The following is a 17,108-nucleotide window of genomic DNA, read 5'->3' as shown; positions in this document are numbered from 1 at the left end:
CATAAAATACTTAGTGAAAACTGCTAAACTTAGGAGGAAAATGTGATGCCTGACGAAAGCTTGGCTGTCTAACGGCTTTCACTGCGTCGAATTGGCTAGATTTTCATTCTTGTGTCTGGTACTCCCGAGCGAATACACTTCGGCACACCAAGGGTCAGTTTGGCTGCACGCTGTTAGACAAGAAAGACGAGTGTCCCTTGCAATTGATAATAATAGCGATGGATGAATCAGCGGGCGGAATGCCTATTTCTTACGTTAGGCAATGTCTAGCTTGTGAACAAGGCCCCCGTAGCGGGGCCGAAACGTCAATTTGTGTGTTTGTTTCAACGATTGGTCGGTGCTTGCCATTCCCACCATGAATTTTCCCGACCAGACGGGTTTCCGTGGAACCCTGGACTTCAATGTCTGCTAAATAATGCGCTATAGTAGTTATTAATTTTACGTAAAATAAACTTAGGTGCAAATGAAGTACATCAATGCAATTGCCATTAGCATTATCACTCATTATGAGCCGTGGTACAAGTGCCAGCGGCTGTGCAGGCCTAAAGGGCAGGGCTGTTACACGGCACGGACAGTGGGATGCCCGACTCGCTTCGATTCAGTGAAGCAAGTCAGGCAAAATACACTTGCTTGAGAGTGTGTTCTGCAATGCGCATTGCTTGCGTGACATATGTAAGTATCCACGCTGTCAGGTGGTGCTGGAACTGAACACCCATGCCATATCACCTACCCAAATGCGTCACACTTGAAAGAGATTGTAAAACAGTCTGATACATTGATAATTCAAAATGTAAGATATGCCTCTGTTTTAAAAGTCTGCATGTATTTGACAGGCTCTCAAGATACAGTGAAAAATGTGAATTTACCTACTTGCTTTGCGGAGGACATGTCAGAGATGTAAAAGCTTGCTTATTATTAAGGTGAAAGCCTTAGATGCCTCGTCGAACACAAAAATTGACCGGCGTCCCGTGGCGGCGGCGTCAACACGAGTGATGCAAAAAATTATCCTCACGTGATGACATCGTCACACGATGTCATTATGACGTCACAGATTGCCAAAATCACATGACACATTGCCAAAGTCACATGACAAAGTCACATGACAACATTGCTTGGTCAAAGGTGGGCCGATACAGGAGGCAGTGCAAAACAAGGCGAGGTGCAGTATGCTTACAATGCCTCTGATGCTGAAGGCATTGCAAAATGACGTTTAGTTGCAGAAAGCTTTTGGAGGGGGGCCCGGGAGGTTCAATACATCGACTTAGAAGAAAAAGAAGATGGCTTTCGCCTTTGAGTCGACCGAGGTGGATGCATAAGGGACCCTGCGAGTCCTTTTCTTTTTTATCTTTCATCGGCATTCTCTTGTGGAACGTGTATCCTCCCGGTGGCTTCAGCATTCTTGAAGCAAAGCAGTGTGCAGCACACCTCTTTCCAATAATGAATAACTGCAGGTTGTGGGGTTGCACACGCAACCCATTGCCTTCAACGCGGCGGCACCTTGACTTCGCGCTACGTTTGTACGCGCAGTGGCGAGGGGGGTTGCGTGGGAGAGGGCATTCTGCCGCTCCCGCAACCCTTCGCGCCCTGCTCCCTGGCCGAAGTCGAGATGCCCCGTTTTCCCTCCTTGCCCTTTTCTGGAGAGACTCCTCTCGAGACCCCGAGGAACGCGCGCCGCTTCCTTGGGGGCCCCCGTGTCTTCGGTCTTGGGAGATGTGACTGACCACATCGGACCCAAGCCGTGAGCACCACTGCCGCTATCAACCCCTGCAGCGCTCCGGCCATGGAGTGCGAACTACCGCCCCGGACCGGAGTGCAAAAGCAGTCACGCGAGGTGAGATGAGCCTTTATCATTCCCTCGACGTGTGCTTGCTATATTGTTGTTTCCCCCAGTAGTGCGGAACACTCCGCCACTGAGGTGGTAACTTGATGTGCTGTACTCTATTGTTGCAATTGGCATCTGAGATGAATAAACACCTTCAGTTGAAAGACTTGTCTCTGTCCCCACTGACCTGAAACCCGCCGCGGTCGCAACTCAACGCGAACCGCGGGATAGGGGGTCACAGCTCTGACTGTTAGGGTTGCTGCGTAGCACTAGTAGCGAGTAACTACACTCCTCTAGTGCGCGGTGCGATTCAAACGAGGGACAGGTTCGCACGCGCGGCTTGTTGTGTTCATGCTTGTGGCAAAAAGTAGAACCCCTATAAGGTTCACTGCATGGCAGTTACTTTTGCTATAATTTAGAATACTTCGCAACATAACATGGCCGCCATGTAGTGAAGCTTATTTAAGCGAATCTGTAATGTGGGGAACTCTTCTGGAACTGTCCATCTAATAAATACGCCCACTTCAGCATGACGACAACAGAGCGCATTCAGTTGCTGCAAAATGTGGCAAGCCACGACACAATCGTGCAAGTGCATTAAAAGGGAGGCCGCGTTAACTCTGATTTGAGGGCCATCGCTATCACAGAATCAGAGTTAATGCACAGCCTCTAAGATTTGCGCGGCCAAGAGTGGATCTCAAGAGAATTCGTTCGCCGCATTGAAGCGCATTCCATTCCTCTCGTTTATGTCGACAGTTCTGGAAGCTCCGTCGCGTCAAAACAACATTGTGAAAGAGAGCCAGAAATGGGCGCACTGCTCGTCCCACTCTGGCCGATTAGCAGCAGCCAATATGGACAGCGCATTAAATGGATAGTTTGAGAATAGCTCCCCTGTGATTTCAGAGGCCAGAAGCCATACAAGACAAGCACTTTGTCATGAGTAAGGAGAGGACGTATGGACGACGAAGACGACGAAGTAGGAGGAGAAGCACGCGGAACAGGCACGAACGCGTGCAGGGTAGCACACGGCGCGATGCGCGTGACACGAGCCGTAAACGAAGGCAGCAGTTCGAGGAGCTGGCATTGTTTGCGTGGCTACTGGAGAAGAAGGTTGCATTGGCAGCTACGTTCTGTCAACGGGAAGGCAGCGGACGTTCGATTCCGGAGGCCGTGACGCTGGCACTCCGTGGCGTGGCCGTTGACCTCGACAACGCTCGGGCGAGGCTCCTCGGAGGTGCTGCAGCACCTTGCGGCAATTCCGGACGCACCAGCAGCAGTCCCCCTTCAAGCTTCAGCCAGCAACAATCCCCGGGACGCCACGTCATCGGGTACAGCAGGGGCCGAGCTCGGACTTAGGCCTAAGCGACAGAGACGCCTTGCCACGTCAGCGACTGCGAAAAGGCTTACGGCAGCTTCGTGGTCTGTTATGCATCGGGACGACAGTTCATCGGTACGACAGAGGATCGTCGGCGACATCGACTGGGGAACCAGCACAACGGAGGCTGGACTTACAGCGTGTAACGGAACCAAGTAAGAGTGTTCCATTGGCGAGGCCTAAGTGGCCAGACAGACTCTAGTAGCGACGCGAGTCGGAGGTGTAGAAGTACTGAGAATTGTGTTTGTCTATTTTCGCATATTGCTCTAGTGTTTGTAAGATTTTCATTGTTAGTTGTTTTGAGTGTTTTTCTTATAGTTTTTCTTGTGTGTAATTAAATTATGTTTGCTGTGCCTACCTGCGCCTTCTCAATCTATCGCCAACGCACACGCCTCCGAGATCGGTGACAAAACAATTGGCGAGCCTGCCAGGATTCAATCCGGCCCAGTCACCGATTCTCAGTTGGTAATAAGTTGGTGCGGAGATGGATTGGGAGCGCTTGACGGCGATAGCTAAAGATCTAGGAATGACTAAAGCGGAGACCTTGAAGTTTTTTGATAATGCCCAAGTAGAACATGAGCGCGAATTTGAACGCGAAAAAGAGCTTCTCGAATTGAAGTTGAGACTAGCGCAACTTAAGGGGAGACGCGGGTCTTGGAACGGTCAAAAATGGTCAAAAAATCGATTTTTCGCAAAGCTTATTTTCGAGGCGTTTGTACTTCTGAGCACCTACTCTCAAATTGCTAACGCTAAATTCGGTCGGGAAACGCGATAAAATCGGCTTTCAAAGCACCCCGGCAGCACTAAAATGTCCCCAAAAGGACGAAATTTGTTCGAACTTCCCGCGCGCGCCATGAGCGTTGCAGCGGGCCGAGCGCCGCCATCTTGGGCTAGATTTGAAGCTGTTTTCTTTGTGCACATTTTGCGCCATCTCAAAATGGCGTCGCTCAAGCAGAACGGCCGCCGTCGCGGGTTTTCTGAAGGTCGTTTCCAGGCCACTGATTGGCTCTCACGCGGCGCGCTTTTCAAGCGCGCCTTTCCGAGTCTCCCATTGGCTGGCGCGACCGACACGTCATTTTTTTTTTCTTTGTGTTTGGTTCTCCGCCGTGGCTGTCCGTTTGTGTGCGCCTGCTTTTGCGATCGTGCGTGTTTCTCGACGGACCGTGTCTCTACTTTGTGCCGGTAGTTTTTCCACGCGATCGAGATGCCTGGAGACTCTCGTCTGAAACCATCGACGCAACGAGCTTTTGGAAGCCGTAAAAAACGGGCTTGGAACAAGAAGGCGCCGGCTACAAGTGCACCGTCGGCAGCGGAGTTGGAGTCGCGGCCGGACCCTTTGGACCTGCCGGGAACTTCAACTGACGACACCGTGGGACCAAGTTCGACTAGCGAAACACTTCGGGTTGATGCCGCGTACTACTCAACGGCGGAGCAGGCGCAGCGAGTTGAGAGATCGGCGCAAACGAAGACCGTTCTGTCTGGAAAGTCGGCTACCCAGCGCAAGTTCGACCTTCTTGGAGTAAGCGCGGAGTGCCAGACCGGTGACGCCGGGACCGATTTTTTGCTCGTCGATATGAAAGTTTTGAATAACTTTTTTGCACAAGCGAAGTGCGACAAATGCGACGCAAAAAGTCTCAGCGTGAGGAAGGCAACGGACAAGGAGTACGGCCTTGCGGTAAAGCTTATTTTTTCTTGCAGCAGTTGTGATTTCGAGAAGAAGCAATTTTCTTCTCCGAGAGTGAGCGGAACTGCCACCATCACTCCCTTCGAAGTCAACATGAGGGCCATGAAGGGGATACAGATGATAGGCAAAGGTGTTACTGCCCTTTCGGACTTTTGTGCGTGTATGAACCTTTCGCACCGAGGCTTGCACCACAAGACGTTTCAGGGACACCTAAAAGTTTAGTGAAAGCCTGCGAAAACACAGCGACTGAAAGTGAAGCTGCTAGTGTGGCAGTAATAAAAGAGCTGTATACAGACTTCCTGAACCCCATAGGGAACATCGATGTTGTGTTCGACGGCTCATGGATGACGCGAGGTCGGAGCTCACACATAGGTGTGGGCTGCATCATTGAGCTCTACACTGGCCTTGTAATTGACCATGTTGTTTACTCAAACTTTTGTCTCGGCTGTGCCCTGGGACCACAGCCTAGAAAAAGACTCTCTGCGTTTACGCAAGGCAAATGCAACTCATCTGAAGAGCACCAACACAAAAAAGACTCTTGCAAGGAGACACAAAACGGGTGCAACTGAAGATTACAGTCCTGGACTACTTTGAAGGTATACATAGTTTTCACGGACGTCACAACTGGGGCTTGTGGGATAGGTGGCCGCCATGATGGTGAACTGCTAGCGCGGTGTTATCGTTGGGTGCGTGTGCAGGTCCGATATTTTCGCGTTGTGCGGGCTCAGTAACAGCGCGGCGTCGCAATGCCGATGTGTGCGATGACTGGCTGCAGTGCGAGAAGCACGTCTGCCGCACAGAAAACGGACCTGGAGCCAAGAACCGGGCTCTACCGATTGCCGAAAGTGATAACTCGGCAATGCGACCGCACGAAAGTGTTGTCGGAGCAGCGTCGGCGTCTCTGGCTCGCTCGCATCAACAGAAAGAGCCTCAAGAACCTGGATTACCTCCGTGTATGCGGTCGGCGTTTCATGTAAGCAAAACAGGACGAAGCGAAAACTTCAAAAAATTAACGCCACCGCTTACAATCGCCTGCAACACAGCCGTCGCTGTGTGTGCAGCGGTTTAAACCTCGCAGGAGCTCTCCGGGTCGCGTTCGAGCCCGTTCCGGATCTTCTGCTGCTTAACGGGCACCTTCGACTGCGATCCGCGCGTACTGCAATCGAGTTAAAATGTCACTGTCTGCACCAAACTGCTGAGTTTAACGTGCTCGATGCGTGTTGTTTGTACCGTGCACTGAAACTGCCGTTCACATCGGGCTACTGATCGCGAGTGCCTTCTGTAATTTTGCGCTGTTCGTAACAGCTTGTAACGAGACCGTTTTCGCGCTGAAGTCGCAATTTCACATGCAACAGCGCGCCAGGTTTTCACTGTTGATGTTTTGTAATTTGCAGGACAGCCAGCGAGTCTAATGGACAACACAAACCCAGATTGGGTGCCGAGCCAACACTTGGGATACAGCAACCGCACAGCACCGGGCGTAAACTCTACTTCTCGGTACAAGCGCGCCAAAAATCGGCTGGCAAAAAAAAAAAAAAGGGCCACAGCCGCGAACGCAGCTAACATTCAGCCGGCAGAGGTTGACCATCCTTCGCCCGAAATGGTCGATGCAGACGATCACTTCAGTCAAGAGACGCCTGATGAATAACTTTACCTCGCTCAACACGATGACGCGCTTGGAGGGTAGCCGCTTTGCTGTCACGCCGCTCACACGGCCATTGGTGCAGTAGTTGTGAGCCTCAAGTGACTTGTAAGCTTTCATTTCGGTGAGCGATACGTCGTTCGTCCGCAGCACCAAATAGTTCACGATGTCGGCATGCGTCGTAACCGGTAGTATAGCTCCACTGCCGTCGTCGTGTCAGTACCGGCGCACAACGTGTAGGGGTAAACTCCATCGCACATGCTGATCTTCGCTTCATAACGTGCACGCGTCGGATCCACCAGCTCGGCAAAATATGACGGGCAGAATTCCTTCCGCCTGACAGGCGCCACCATTCAAACACTCGATAGCTCGCAAGGTAGCAAAATCAATGACTACCACGCCGACAGACTGCAGGAAGACAGCGATGAACACTCGTGCGCACGCTTGGGCATGCTCGCGCGCGTTTGTCGCTGTTCTCCAACATGGCGGACACCGCCAGCAGACGACGGTGTGACGTCACATGAAAACTATGTATTCTCTCAAGCATAGCAACCTATTACCCAGGGTAACATGCTGCCTAACATCTAGAAGGTTCTTCCTAAAGACTGAAAAGACATGAGCAGCCAGTCGCTTGAGCCTCATACCCCATGGCTTTTCCAGAACCCCCCAGCCGCTTGTCATGGTGGGGTTTTGATCATGCTTTGCACATTGGAAAATTTTTTTAGATATGATTCCTTGGGTGGAACAAGACACTTTCTGTTTTGTTTTGAAGGGAAACAGATGGGGAACATGTGAATAAAATTTATGGTTAAAGGTTCCTTTTAGAAATTTATACAGTGCGTGTCAATCTTCAAACGCGATTTTCTCAGCTTCACATTTTTTGCCAACTTGACCAGCCTTACGGATCTTTTCATTATGTTTTTGTAAGGTAATTTTGATAAATTTTATACCGTTGAATTCGTAAGAAATAGGACTGTGGAGCTATGCTATTTTTTTGTGGCTAAGATGAACATATGAAATTTTGTGAACAATAATGTGAGCTAATTGCATTTCAAGATTACACAATGTCAATACAATTGAAAGTTCTTATATGATGATATATCTCAGTGACAATATAAATAGCATAGCTCCACATGGCAGGTCTTTGGCTACAGCTGCATCTTAAACAGAACCTAAAAATACTGAGGGAAAGTGTCTTAATGACCCGTAAGAAATTACCTAATTAGATTTCACTTATGCTCTCACAATTTGATAACTAATTGAAGTACATGAAAACTAATTATATTTTTGAAAACAGGAGGAAGAAATACATATACACACCCAATTTCATTACAATATCTCCAATAATAAAACTTTTCGTTTCGAGACCAGTGTCTCCCCTTAATGGTGTTCCGCAAGACGACCAGAGTGTCACATCAGCATCCTCTGGCTCGCAGTCACCCAAAACTACCCGCATATGTCCGAGAAAGTTAATGGCTCCGTTCGATGAAAGACGTGATGACTTGGATGCCTATTTACACAGATTTGAACGGATCGCCAGGGGTCAAGGTTGGGACAGAAGGGAGTGGGCAACAGCACTCAGCCTTTGTCTAGTAGAAGCCTTAAGTGTTTTTGGCCGAATGCCCGCTGATGACTCCATGGATTATGATAAAGTCAAGAAAACACTGTTGCAAAGATTTAGGTTGACGGCAGAAGGCTTCCGGGAGCGGTTTCGTGGGTGCAAGCCAGAGAATGCAGAGACAGCAAAGCAGTTTGTGTGCCGCTTGTCAAATTATTTTGAAAGATGGATGGAGATGGCGAATGTAGAAAAAACATATGAAGGCGTACGTGATTGCATGGTCGTGGAGCAATTCTTGAATTGTTGCAGTAACAAGTTAAGTTTTCCTGAAAGAACGAAAGGTAGCCTCACTTGATGATGTAGCAGAGCATGCCGATCAGTATTTGGAGGCCCAGGGATTTCGAAACCTAGGGAAGGCAAATGAAGGCTGTGACAAAGCAAGAACAGATGAGTCAGAGGGTAGACCTCAGGGGGTACCGAACACGTCACAGCGACCACTCAGGTGTTTCCTGTGTAACCGCATTGGGCACCGAGCTATGAATTGTCGAACTGGAGATGGTCGTTCACAAGTAGTGGTGTGTCAGTTGTGCAACAGAAGGGGACACCGAGCGAACGAGTGTAGGTCAGGGACTACAGACAAAGTAGCCTGTATAGTGGACTCCCAGGATGGTAGCACAAGAGAAGTTGGGACTAAAGACAAAGTAGCTTGTACAGTTGAACCCCTTTATAAGAGACACTGATATAAGAGACACGTGGGGTATAAGAGACACCAGTGTGCTACATGAAAGTAAGGGCTGATAGGAAAATGCATAACTTAGTACCCTGCTTATAAGAGGCACCTCATATAACAGGCAAGAATTTCTCCCCCATGCGTGCCTCTTATAAAGGGGTTCAACTGTATAGTGGACTCACAGAGGGATAGCGTGGAAGAAGGGCAACAGGCACAGAAAGAAGAGTCGGGTAAGAACGAAAGTAAGCTGTACTCTCAAGGAGATGGGTTATCGGTCGTAGACGGAGAGGTGCATGGACAAAGGGTGAAAGTTTTGAGAGATACAGGCACAAATATTGTTTTGGTGAAAAGGAGCTTAGTAGAAGAATCGAATCTAACAGGGGAGTACGCAACAGTCATTTTGGTGGATAGTTCGGTGAGAAGGCTTCCAGAAGCTCGGATAAAAGTTGCAAGTCCATATTACACAGGTTGGGTGACAGCAAAGTGCTTGGAGAAGCCAATGTACGACCTGATTTTGGGTAATGTGCCGGGAGTCAGGAAAGTAGATGAGCCGGATACGAACTGGGAAAACAACAGGGATGTGGTAGATGAACAGAATACAACCAGTGGTAGAGTAGCGGAACCAAAGGAGAGTGGTAAGAACGAATCATGCCACGACAGAGTAAGAGAAGTGCAGACGCCAATAGCAGAAGTGGCATTGGCAGCAATTACGAGAGCGGCGGCAAAGAGAGAAGCAGAGGCCACGAGATTGAAGGTGGCGACCATGCAGAGTATAGATGTAACCCCTACGGAGTTCCGAGAAGAGCAGAAAAAGGATGAATCGTTGAAGGGTTGTTTTCATAAGGTAGGGGAACCATTCAAGAAACAGCGAAGCAGGAATGTATTTGAGTTCCAAATACATGATGGACTCTTGTATAGGAGATGCCAGTTTAGTTCAGGAAGGGAAGTACTACAGCTGATGGTACCCAAAGCTTTCAGGAAAGCGATACTTATCTTGGGGCATGACAGTGCCATGGCAGGGCATCAGGGAGTTAAGAACACGCTGACTAGAATTACAGAAGAATTCTTTTGGCCTGGGATTCAGTCAGAAGTTATAAGGTATGTGGAGTCCTGTGATGAGTGTCAGCACACAGTACCAAAAGGTAGAGTAGGCAGAAAGAAATTATTCGACCGTGGGAAAGGAGGGCTTGGAGTTAGTATGGGATATTAAAAGGTTTCGCAGCGATTTTTTCCGAAAGAATTTCAAAGTGCAGACGGATCATCAACCGTTAGAGTTCATAAACAGGGCAAAGTTGACAAATGCAAGAGTAATGAGATGGAGTCTAGCATTGCAAGAATACTCATTTAGTGTAGAATATATTAAAGGGAGAGAAAACGTGGGGGCCGATTTTTTTAGTAGAAGTTGTTGAGCGGCCAAAATATGGGTGTACAGGGTAAAACAGGGAAAAGCAAAGCTTGATAGCACTAAGAGGATGAAATTGTGCAACATACATGGTGATGTATTGATGTGTGTGGTGTATATATAGTGCGATAGGGACGATTAACTTATATAGCAGTGTTGTGAAGTGACCAGCGAAGTGTGTGTGTGACAAGTATGTGGTGAAGTGTCAAATGGAAAGGCCTGTGAGTTGGCAAGAAGACGGGCATTACAACAAAAGCAAGAAGAGTAGAGCTTTTTTTTTTTTAGAAAAAAAAAACTTTCAAAAAAAGGGGCCTATGTCATGAGTAAGGAGAGGACGTATGGACGACGAAGACGATGAAGTAGGAGGAGAAGCACGCGGAACAGGCACGAGCGCGTGCAGGGTAGCACACGGCGCGATGCGCGTGACACGAGCCGTAAACGAAGGCAGCAGTTCGAGGAGCTGGCATTGTTTGCGTGGCTACTGGAGAAGAAGGTCGCATTGGCAGCTACGTTCTGTCAACGGGAAGGCAGCGGACGTTCGATTCCGGAGGCCGTGACGCTGGCACTCCGTGGCGTGGCCGTTGACCTCGACAACGCTACTTTTGCTATAATTTAGAATACTTCGCAACATAACATGGCCGCCATGTAGTGAAGCTTATTTAAGCGAATCTGTAATGTGGGGAACTCTTCTGGAACTGTCCATCTAATAAATACGCCCACTTCAGCATGACGACAACAGAGCGCATTCAGTTGCTGCAAAATGTGGCAAGCCACGACACAATCGTGCAAGTGCATTAAAAGGGAGGCCGCGTTAACTCTGATTTGAGGGCCATCGCTATCACAGAATCAGAGTTAATGCACAGCCTCTATGATTTGCGCGGCCAAGAGTGGATCTCAAGAGAATTCGTTCGCCGCATTGAAGCGCATTCCATTCCTCTCGTTTATGTCGACAGTTCTGGAAGCTCCGTCGCGTCAAAACAACATTGTGAAAGAGAGCCAGAAATGGGCGCACTGCTCGTCCCACTCTGGCCGATTAGCAGCAGCCAATATGGACAGCGCATTAAATGGATAGTTTGAGAATAGCTCCCCTGTGATTTCAGAGGCCAGAAGCCATACAAGACAAGCAGTTGCAGCACGGTGTCTTGGCCTCCCCATTTACGAGGCAGCGCCATAATAGTAATATCTGGGGTTTTACGCCCCAGAACCACGATATAATTATGAGGGACACCGTAGTGGTTCTCTAGCATTTCCCCTCCATCGAAATGTGGCCACCGTGGCTGGGGTCGAACCCGTGACTTTCGGGTCAGCAGCCGAGCAGATGGCAGTGCCATGCGAAAGTGGCAATAGACCTACGGATGTGCATCAATGAATTGGTTGAGAAGTGCACGAATGCCTGCGATAGTTGCTACAATTACTTCTTTGATTCCTTGTGTTTGCTGCAGGCTTGGCACAAATTCAATTGCCACGTTTATCTTGAACCCGAAAAGCTTGGCACTCGCATGTCAGATTTGGAGCAAGTGTCTGCCTCCCAGAAGTGCAAATTTATCCTTTTGAAACAAACTTAAGTACTTTATTTTCGGCGCACACAACAGTAGCAGCTATCCCGAAAGTAGCGGCCTAGCACCAAGTAAGCGAAACTCACACGCTGCACCCATCTCCCAGTACGTAAGCAAAGAGAACTTGCAAGTCGTTCCGAAACAGTTTCGCTTCCATTTGGCCAATAGAGGACCGTGGCTTCAACTCACTCCGACGTGTGAAAGGGGGTGGGGTGTACGGGGTCCACTCACGGGCAGCGAGCGCTTGCCGGACTTGACGGGCAGCACGGGCGAGTCCGGCGGAGAGTCCTGCGGCGTGTTGGGGATGGGCGTTGAGTACAGGTCCAGCACCTGGTGGCAGATGTCTGCAAACGACAGAAGAGGAGGATTCACAAAAAGCGAACACCGGCATCCACGTGAAAGTAAAACACGAATCTGCATGGGAAACCTGCTAAGGGAAGAACATAACGGCAGAAACCTCTGCAATTGGCATAAAATAATGTGTTTACAGCACCTCAGAAGAAAAAAGAAATACAGTCAAATCCCACTCCAACAAAATTGACGGGACACGCAAAAAAAGTTTGTTGTCGTGGAATATATCGCTGCAGCAAAATTTCATCTATAGACCATAAAACTCGGTAAGATCTTATGATTACGGCTCGTCCTTTGGTCCGAGCAAGCGCATGCATTGAACTCTCGCTAACTCAGGCGTACTTGGCCGCACACCGAGCGAACACATTTTTTCGCGTATAACACGCACAAATATAGAAAAAATTTGGAGCTAAACTCTGGGTTTAGCTCCAAATTCCAACCGCGAATTTTGGTGCGTGAGTTGGCTTCATGAAACGCCTTCACGGTAAGGAAGGTGGCTTTGTGTCAATACGTGGGTATCCTTTTTCTTTCTCCCGTGGTTTGTAGTGGGGGGGGGCTGGTTATATGCAAGGGCGGGTTATATACGAGAAAATACGATATTACCCTCGGGTACCCTCGGATTACCCTTGGAGTGTGCCGAGCACACAGCGCCGCGAATGAGTGTGCCTTGGCTTCACTAGAGGCCAACTGAAAATTAAGTGCCAAAGCTCCGCACTACCATAGCCATAAGTGAATGACAGGAAAGCCAAACTACAGGAATGACAAGAAAGCCACTTCGTGCCGTTTTACAGCTTTACTGCCTTTAATCTTCGGCTGTGTAAGTTGTGTACCTTCCTCAGAAGGTTCCTCAGAAAGAAAGCCTTTACAGGGGTTACACGAAGTATTGCTGCCTTTCCACGGTAATGCGAATCCAAAACATACAGTGCTCGTACAGGGCATGAAATTCTCGTGTTTTACGTGCCTGAGGCACAGTATGGTTATGAGGCAACGCTGTACTGTGACACTTTGGATTAATTCTGCGTGTATGAAAATTTAAGAACGTTTCTGCATTGCATCCATATCAAAATGCACCTGCTGTAGCGGGGAACGTGGCTCCCATGCACACATGACCTTGAGCTTGGGTGTGTTAGCTTAGGGTTGCGCATCTAATCTCCTTTTCACCAATTAATTCATTGGAAGAGACACGGACAGTGTAGGTACAGAGCGTAGTGCCTATCGGAACGTTTTGCTTTATGGCGGTACGCTGCTATCTTCGCTCAGGCAGTACAACACGAGGAGTAATCAATTGATGGCACACATGACAGCCAAGCGAGACAACAAGGAAGAACTGGCGTGCGACTGCGTGGCAAAACTTTAGACGAAAAAACAGTAGTGCAAAAGGAACAAGGACGACACAAGAACACAGGACTGGCGCTAACCAGTGTTCTTGTGTTGTCCCCATTCCTTCTGCACTGCAGTTTGTTCATCTAAAGTCATGAACCAACTCCTCCAACAAAACGTTTTACTACGCACGGCAAGGCACGGTAGCAGACAATCTCTCGTACAGTAAAGCTTGCCAATTCAAACTCGGTTAATTCGAACCGACGCCCTTGTCCCAGCACAGCCCCGTGTACAGTAAAATCTCGTTAATTCGACCCCCGTTAATTCGGAATTTCGGTTAATTCGGACGCGGCGTCTGGTCCCGTCCAAAATGTGCATTGTTCTATGGCTGAGAACTCTCATTAATTCGGACAGATTCGACCGCGCTTCGGTTAATTCGAACTCCCGACCGAGGTCGGGTCGAGACGGGGAAGCAGCAGCGGATATAGTGTACTAGAATATTCTAGTACACTATAGCAGCGGATACCGCCACGGCCGCGGTTCGGATATAATTCGGATTCGCAGCCGAAATCGACGGCGCATCTAACAACTTCGAGATCGGATCATGGCCTCCGAGATTTAAAACGAGGTAACGAGATCGGATTATGGCCTCCGAGATTTAAAACGCGCCTTGCATCTCGGAGGCACATACACAATGAAAGGCAGTGCATCGCTACTGTCATCAGCAACAGGCAACATGGCGACGGTCCGTCCGCGTTATCAACGCGATCAGCCAGCCACGAGTGGTGGATGATAAGAATAGCATAGAATATGGCATAAGGCATCGTTCTGTGATAGCACCCCTGGTGTTCCGCAACGTGCGCGGTGAAGCGTTGTGCAGGCCTGGCGTTCCGGACTTTCCGCACGCCTTTCTACGTACGAGCCGTGCAACATTATCAACACTGACGAGACAGCGCTGTTCTTTAAGGCTCTGCCTGAGAAGACGATCGTGTTTAAGGGGGACCCGTGCGTCGGCGGGAAACGGAGTAGAGAGCGGGTGACGGTTCTTCTGGCTGCGAACATGACCGGCACAGAGTAGCTGCCGCTGCTGGTGATCGGAAAGGCTGCGAAGCCAAGATGTTTTAAGAACATTAAGCAGCTGCCTGTCGACTACCGCTTTAATAGAAAGGCTTGGATGACGGCCGAAATATTTCAAGCCTGGCTGCGTCAGCTAGACCGCCGCTTTGCGGCACAGTGTGCGCGGACAGCCACCTTCAGGAACTTAGCAAAATTGTGATTTCCTTGCACGTTGCCTCCGCGAAGCAAACCGCGATCACCGACTTCTTTAAGAAATAAAAGTCTGGTGGTGGCGGAAACATTTTTCTAGTGTTTTGATCGTACTCGCGATAATTCGAACCCTCGGTTAATTCGGACATTCTCTCTGGTCCCGTGAAGTCCGAATTAACGGGGTTTTACTGTATTTCTATGGGGCAGAACTCCAGATAATTCAAATGCGTCGGCGTCCACAATGGTCAATTCGAACTGGGGGCTCCTGGTTTTCATTGCTTCTCGCAGAAGTCGGCCCAGAGTGATCACAATGTGTTGCAAAGCCAAACCAAACCAAATTTACTAGAGATGCAAAACAATGAAACAAGAGCATTTCTCAGCAGATGAGAATTCGGACTATGCACTGGAGCTCTTGGGCAAGCTGCAAATGATGCTCATGGAATTGCAACAGAAGAAATGCAAGCAAATGCAAATTACTGATTACTTTTAATTTTCATTGCATTGACTCTACCATGTAAATAAATGTGTTTTGCAGCATAAATAGCCCCACATATTTCGACACTGAGGCTCACCGCTCGCACGAATGCATGTCGGTGCTGGTTTCTGGAGTATCACTGACTGATCAATTAATTGTGTTTGCTGTTAGAGCTCCATGAACTCAATTTAAGAAATCATCACCTGCCACGAATGTCTAGTATATAGCGCCTAATTTGCGATAACGAGTACAGAGGTGGCTTATTTGGGTTCTGCCCGTTGCCCGCATGCTAATTCAAACAATTTTATAGTTCCCTTCGAGTTCGAATTAACAAGATTTTACTGCATATGAACCAGTCAAAAGCTTGTACACTAGTGACTTCACATGAATCACCGTGTTGTCATCACGAAGTGTGGCAAAAAGACATAACACATAGGGTGAGAACAAGTTTCTTTGTACTTTGCGAGGTTGTTTAGAGGGCCTTAGATATATTTTCTCGTGTGTAACTTGACCCTGCATGCAACCTGCAGCCCAGAGTAAAGCTCTGGGAAAAATTTTAAAAAGATCCCCACTTATTACCTGCATTTCTGAACTGTGTAAATTAATGTTACACCTTGACAAAAATGACTCCAGTAACTACGCTCGAAGATTGAAAAAAGTTGACTTTCACTCGCTCCGAGTTGCCAGTGTCCCTTCAGCAACCTCACCTACTGTCAGTTTCAGCCGTCGCTGTTACTCCCACCTTCCTTCCGTATCAGTGAAGCATCGCCGTGAAGCCATGTGGCACATTGGAATTCGTGCATAGCCCGCACCTTGGCTTAAGCTCCGAAATTCCTGTACTCCTTTTTGCAGGGTGCATGCGATAAAGTATGCTTGTCCCGTGTTATTCTTCCCTTTGGTCTATAGTTTTTTCGCGCTGTTTGTGACTATGAAAGCAGACTAATTGCACCCTCTTGACTGTCATAACATTGATGTGCCATGGCTCCGCGCTTTGGTTTATGACTGTGCAATAGTGCCATTGCATCATCATCATCAGCCTGACTGCACCCACTGCAGGGCAAAGGCCTCTCCCGGCCATGTTTCGCCAATCAACCCAGTCCTGTGCTTGCTGTGGCCACATTATCCTCGCAAGCTTCTTAATCTCATCTGCCCACCTAACTTTCAACCTAATTTTCTGGCGCAAATGCCTTCTCTTGGAATCCAGTCGGGGTCCTGCAACACTTTTTCAGCACAGTCAGAAAACGCTGCCAATCAGTAGTCAAGGCTCCCGAAAACAAGCGAGCCAAACATTATAGTGCAGCATGAGCCTGGAATTTACAATTCCCCAAATCAGCTAAAAATTGCTCCCTCTTCTCTCTACACATGATGCCAGATACTCAAATGACCACGCCATATATACCCGAATTCACGGCCATTGGCTCATTTGAGCATTGTGGGCTGCATAGTCACTGCGCCCGCTGCAGGAAGCCACCACTTGCCCGTGTGTGCACTCGCAATCTCACTGAACGTTAGCCGGGCGTTCAGAGGAAAAAAAAAAAAGTAGGGGTGTGCGAATATTCGAAATTTTGAATATTTTTCGAATAGTGTTTGCTATTCAATTCGATTCACACTGAAATTTTACTACTCGAACTATTCGAACTTCCCAAAACAAATACAGTCAACGTCCGATTGAAAGTGACCCCTACAGCTTTTCAATATGCTTCACATCATCACACCCCCGTATTGCGGCAAAGCTGCCTTTCAAGCTCCGTTACGGTCGAACTTGGCCAAGAGATAGTCAACGTCCGTTTGAAAGTGGTCCCTAGATTTTCGATGTGCTTCACCTCATCACACCCTGTATTGCGGCAAAGCTGCCTTTAAAGCTCCGCTACAATCGCAAATGTATTATATTAACTCAGGAAAACGCTGGTTCCACTATGGAGATGAA

General features: G+C 48.5%; 1 protein-coding gene across 6 annotated transcripts in view; it reads right to left on the bottom strand.

The window, feature by feature from the left end:
• The window catches only part of LOC119374498 (cyclin-K), a 41,809-nt gene that overhangs the window by 2,733 nt on the left and 21,968 nt on the right, over positions 1 to 17,108 (bottom strand). For 5 of the 6 annotated variants that reach the window (XM_037644614.1, XM_037644613.1, XM_049410816.1 and 2 more), the window contains one exon: positions 11,959 to 12,113. In XM_037644614.1, the coding sequence (XP_037500542.1) occupies positions 11,959 to 12,113 (155 nt within the window). The remainder of the gene's footprint in view (positions 1 to 11,958; positions 12,114 to 17,108) is intronic. The other variant, XM_037644612.2, reaches the window with a different exon arrangement.

This window comes from Rhipicephalus sanguineus, chromosome 11 (assembly GCF_013339695.2).
Source record: "Rhipicephalus sanguineus isolate Rsan-2018 chromosome 11, BIME_Rsan_1.4, whole genome shotgun sequence".
NCBI lineage: Eukaryota > Metazoa > Arthropoda > Arachnida > Ixodida > Ixodidae > Rhipicephalus > Rhipicephalus sanguineus.
This window is presented reverse-complemented; position numbering and strand designations above follow the sequence as displayed.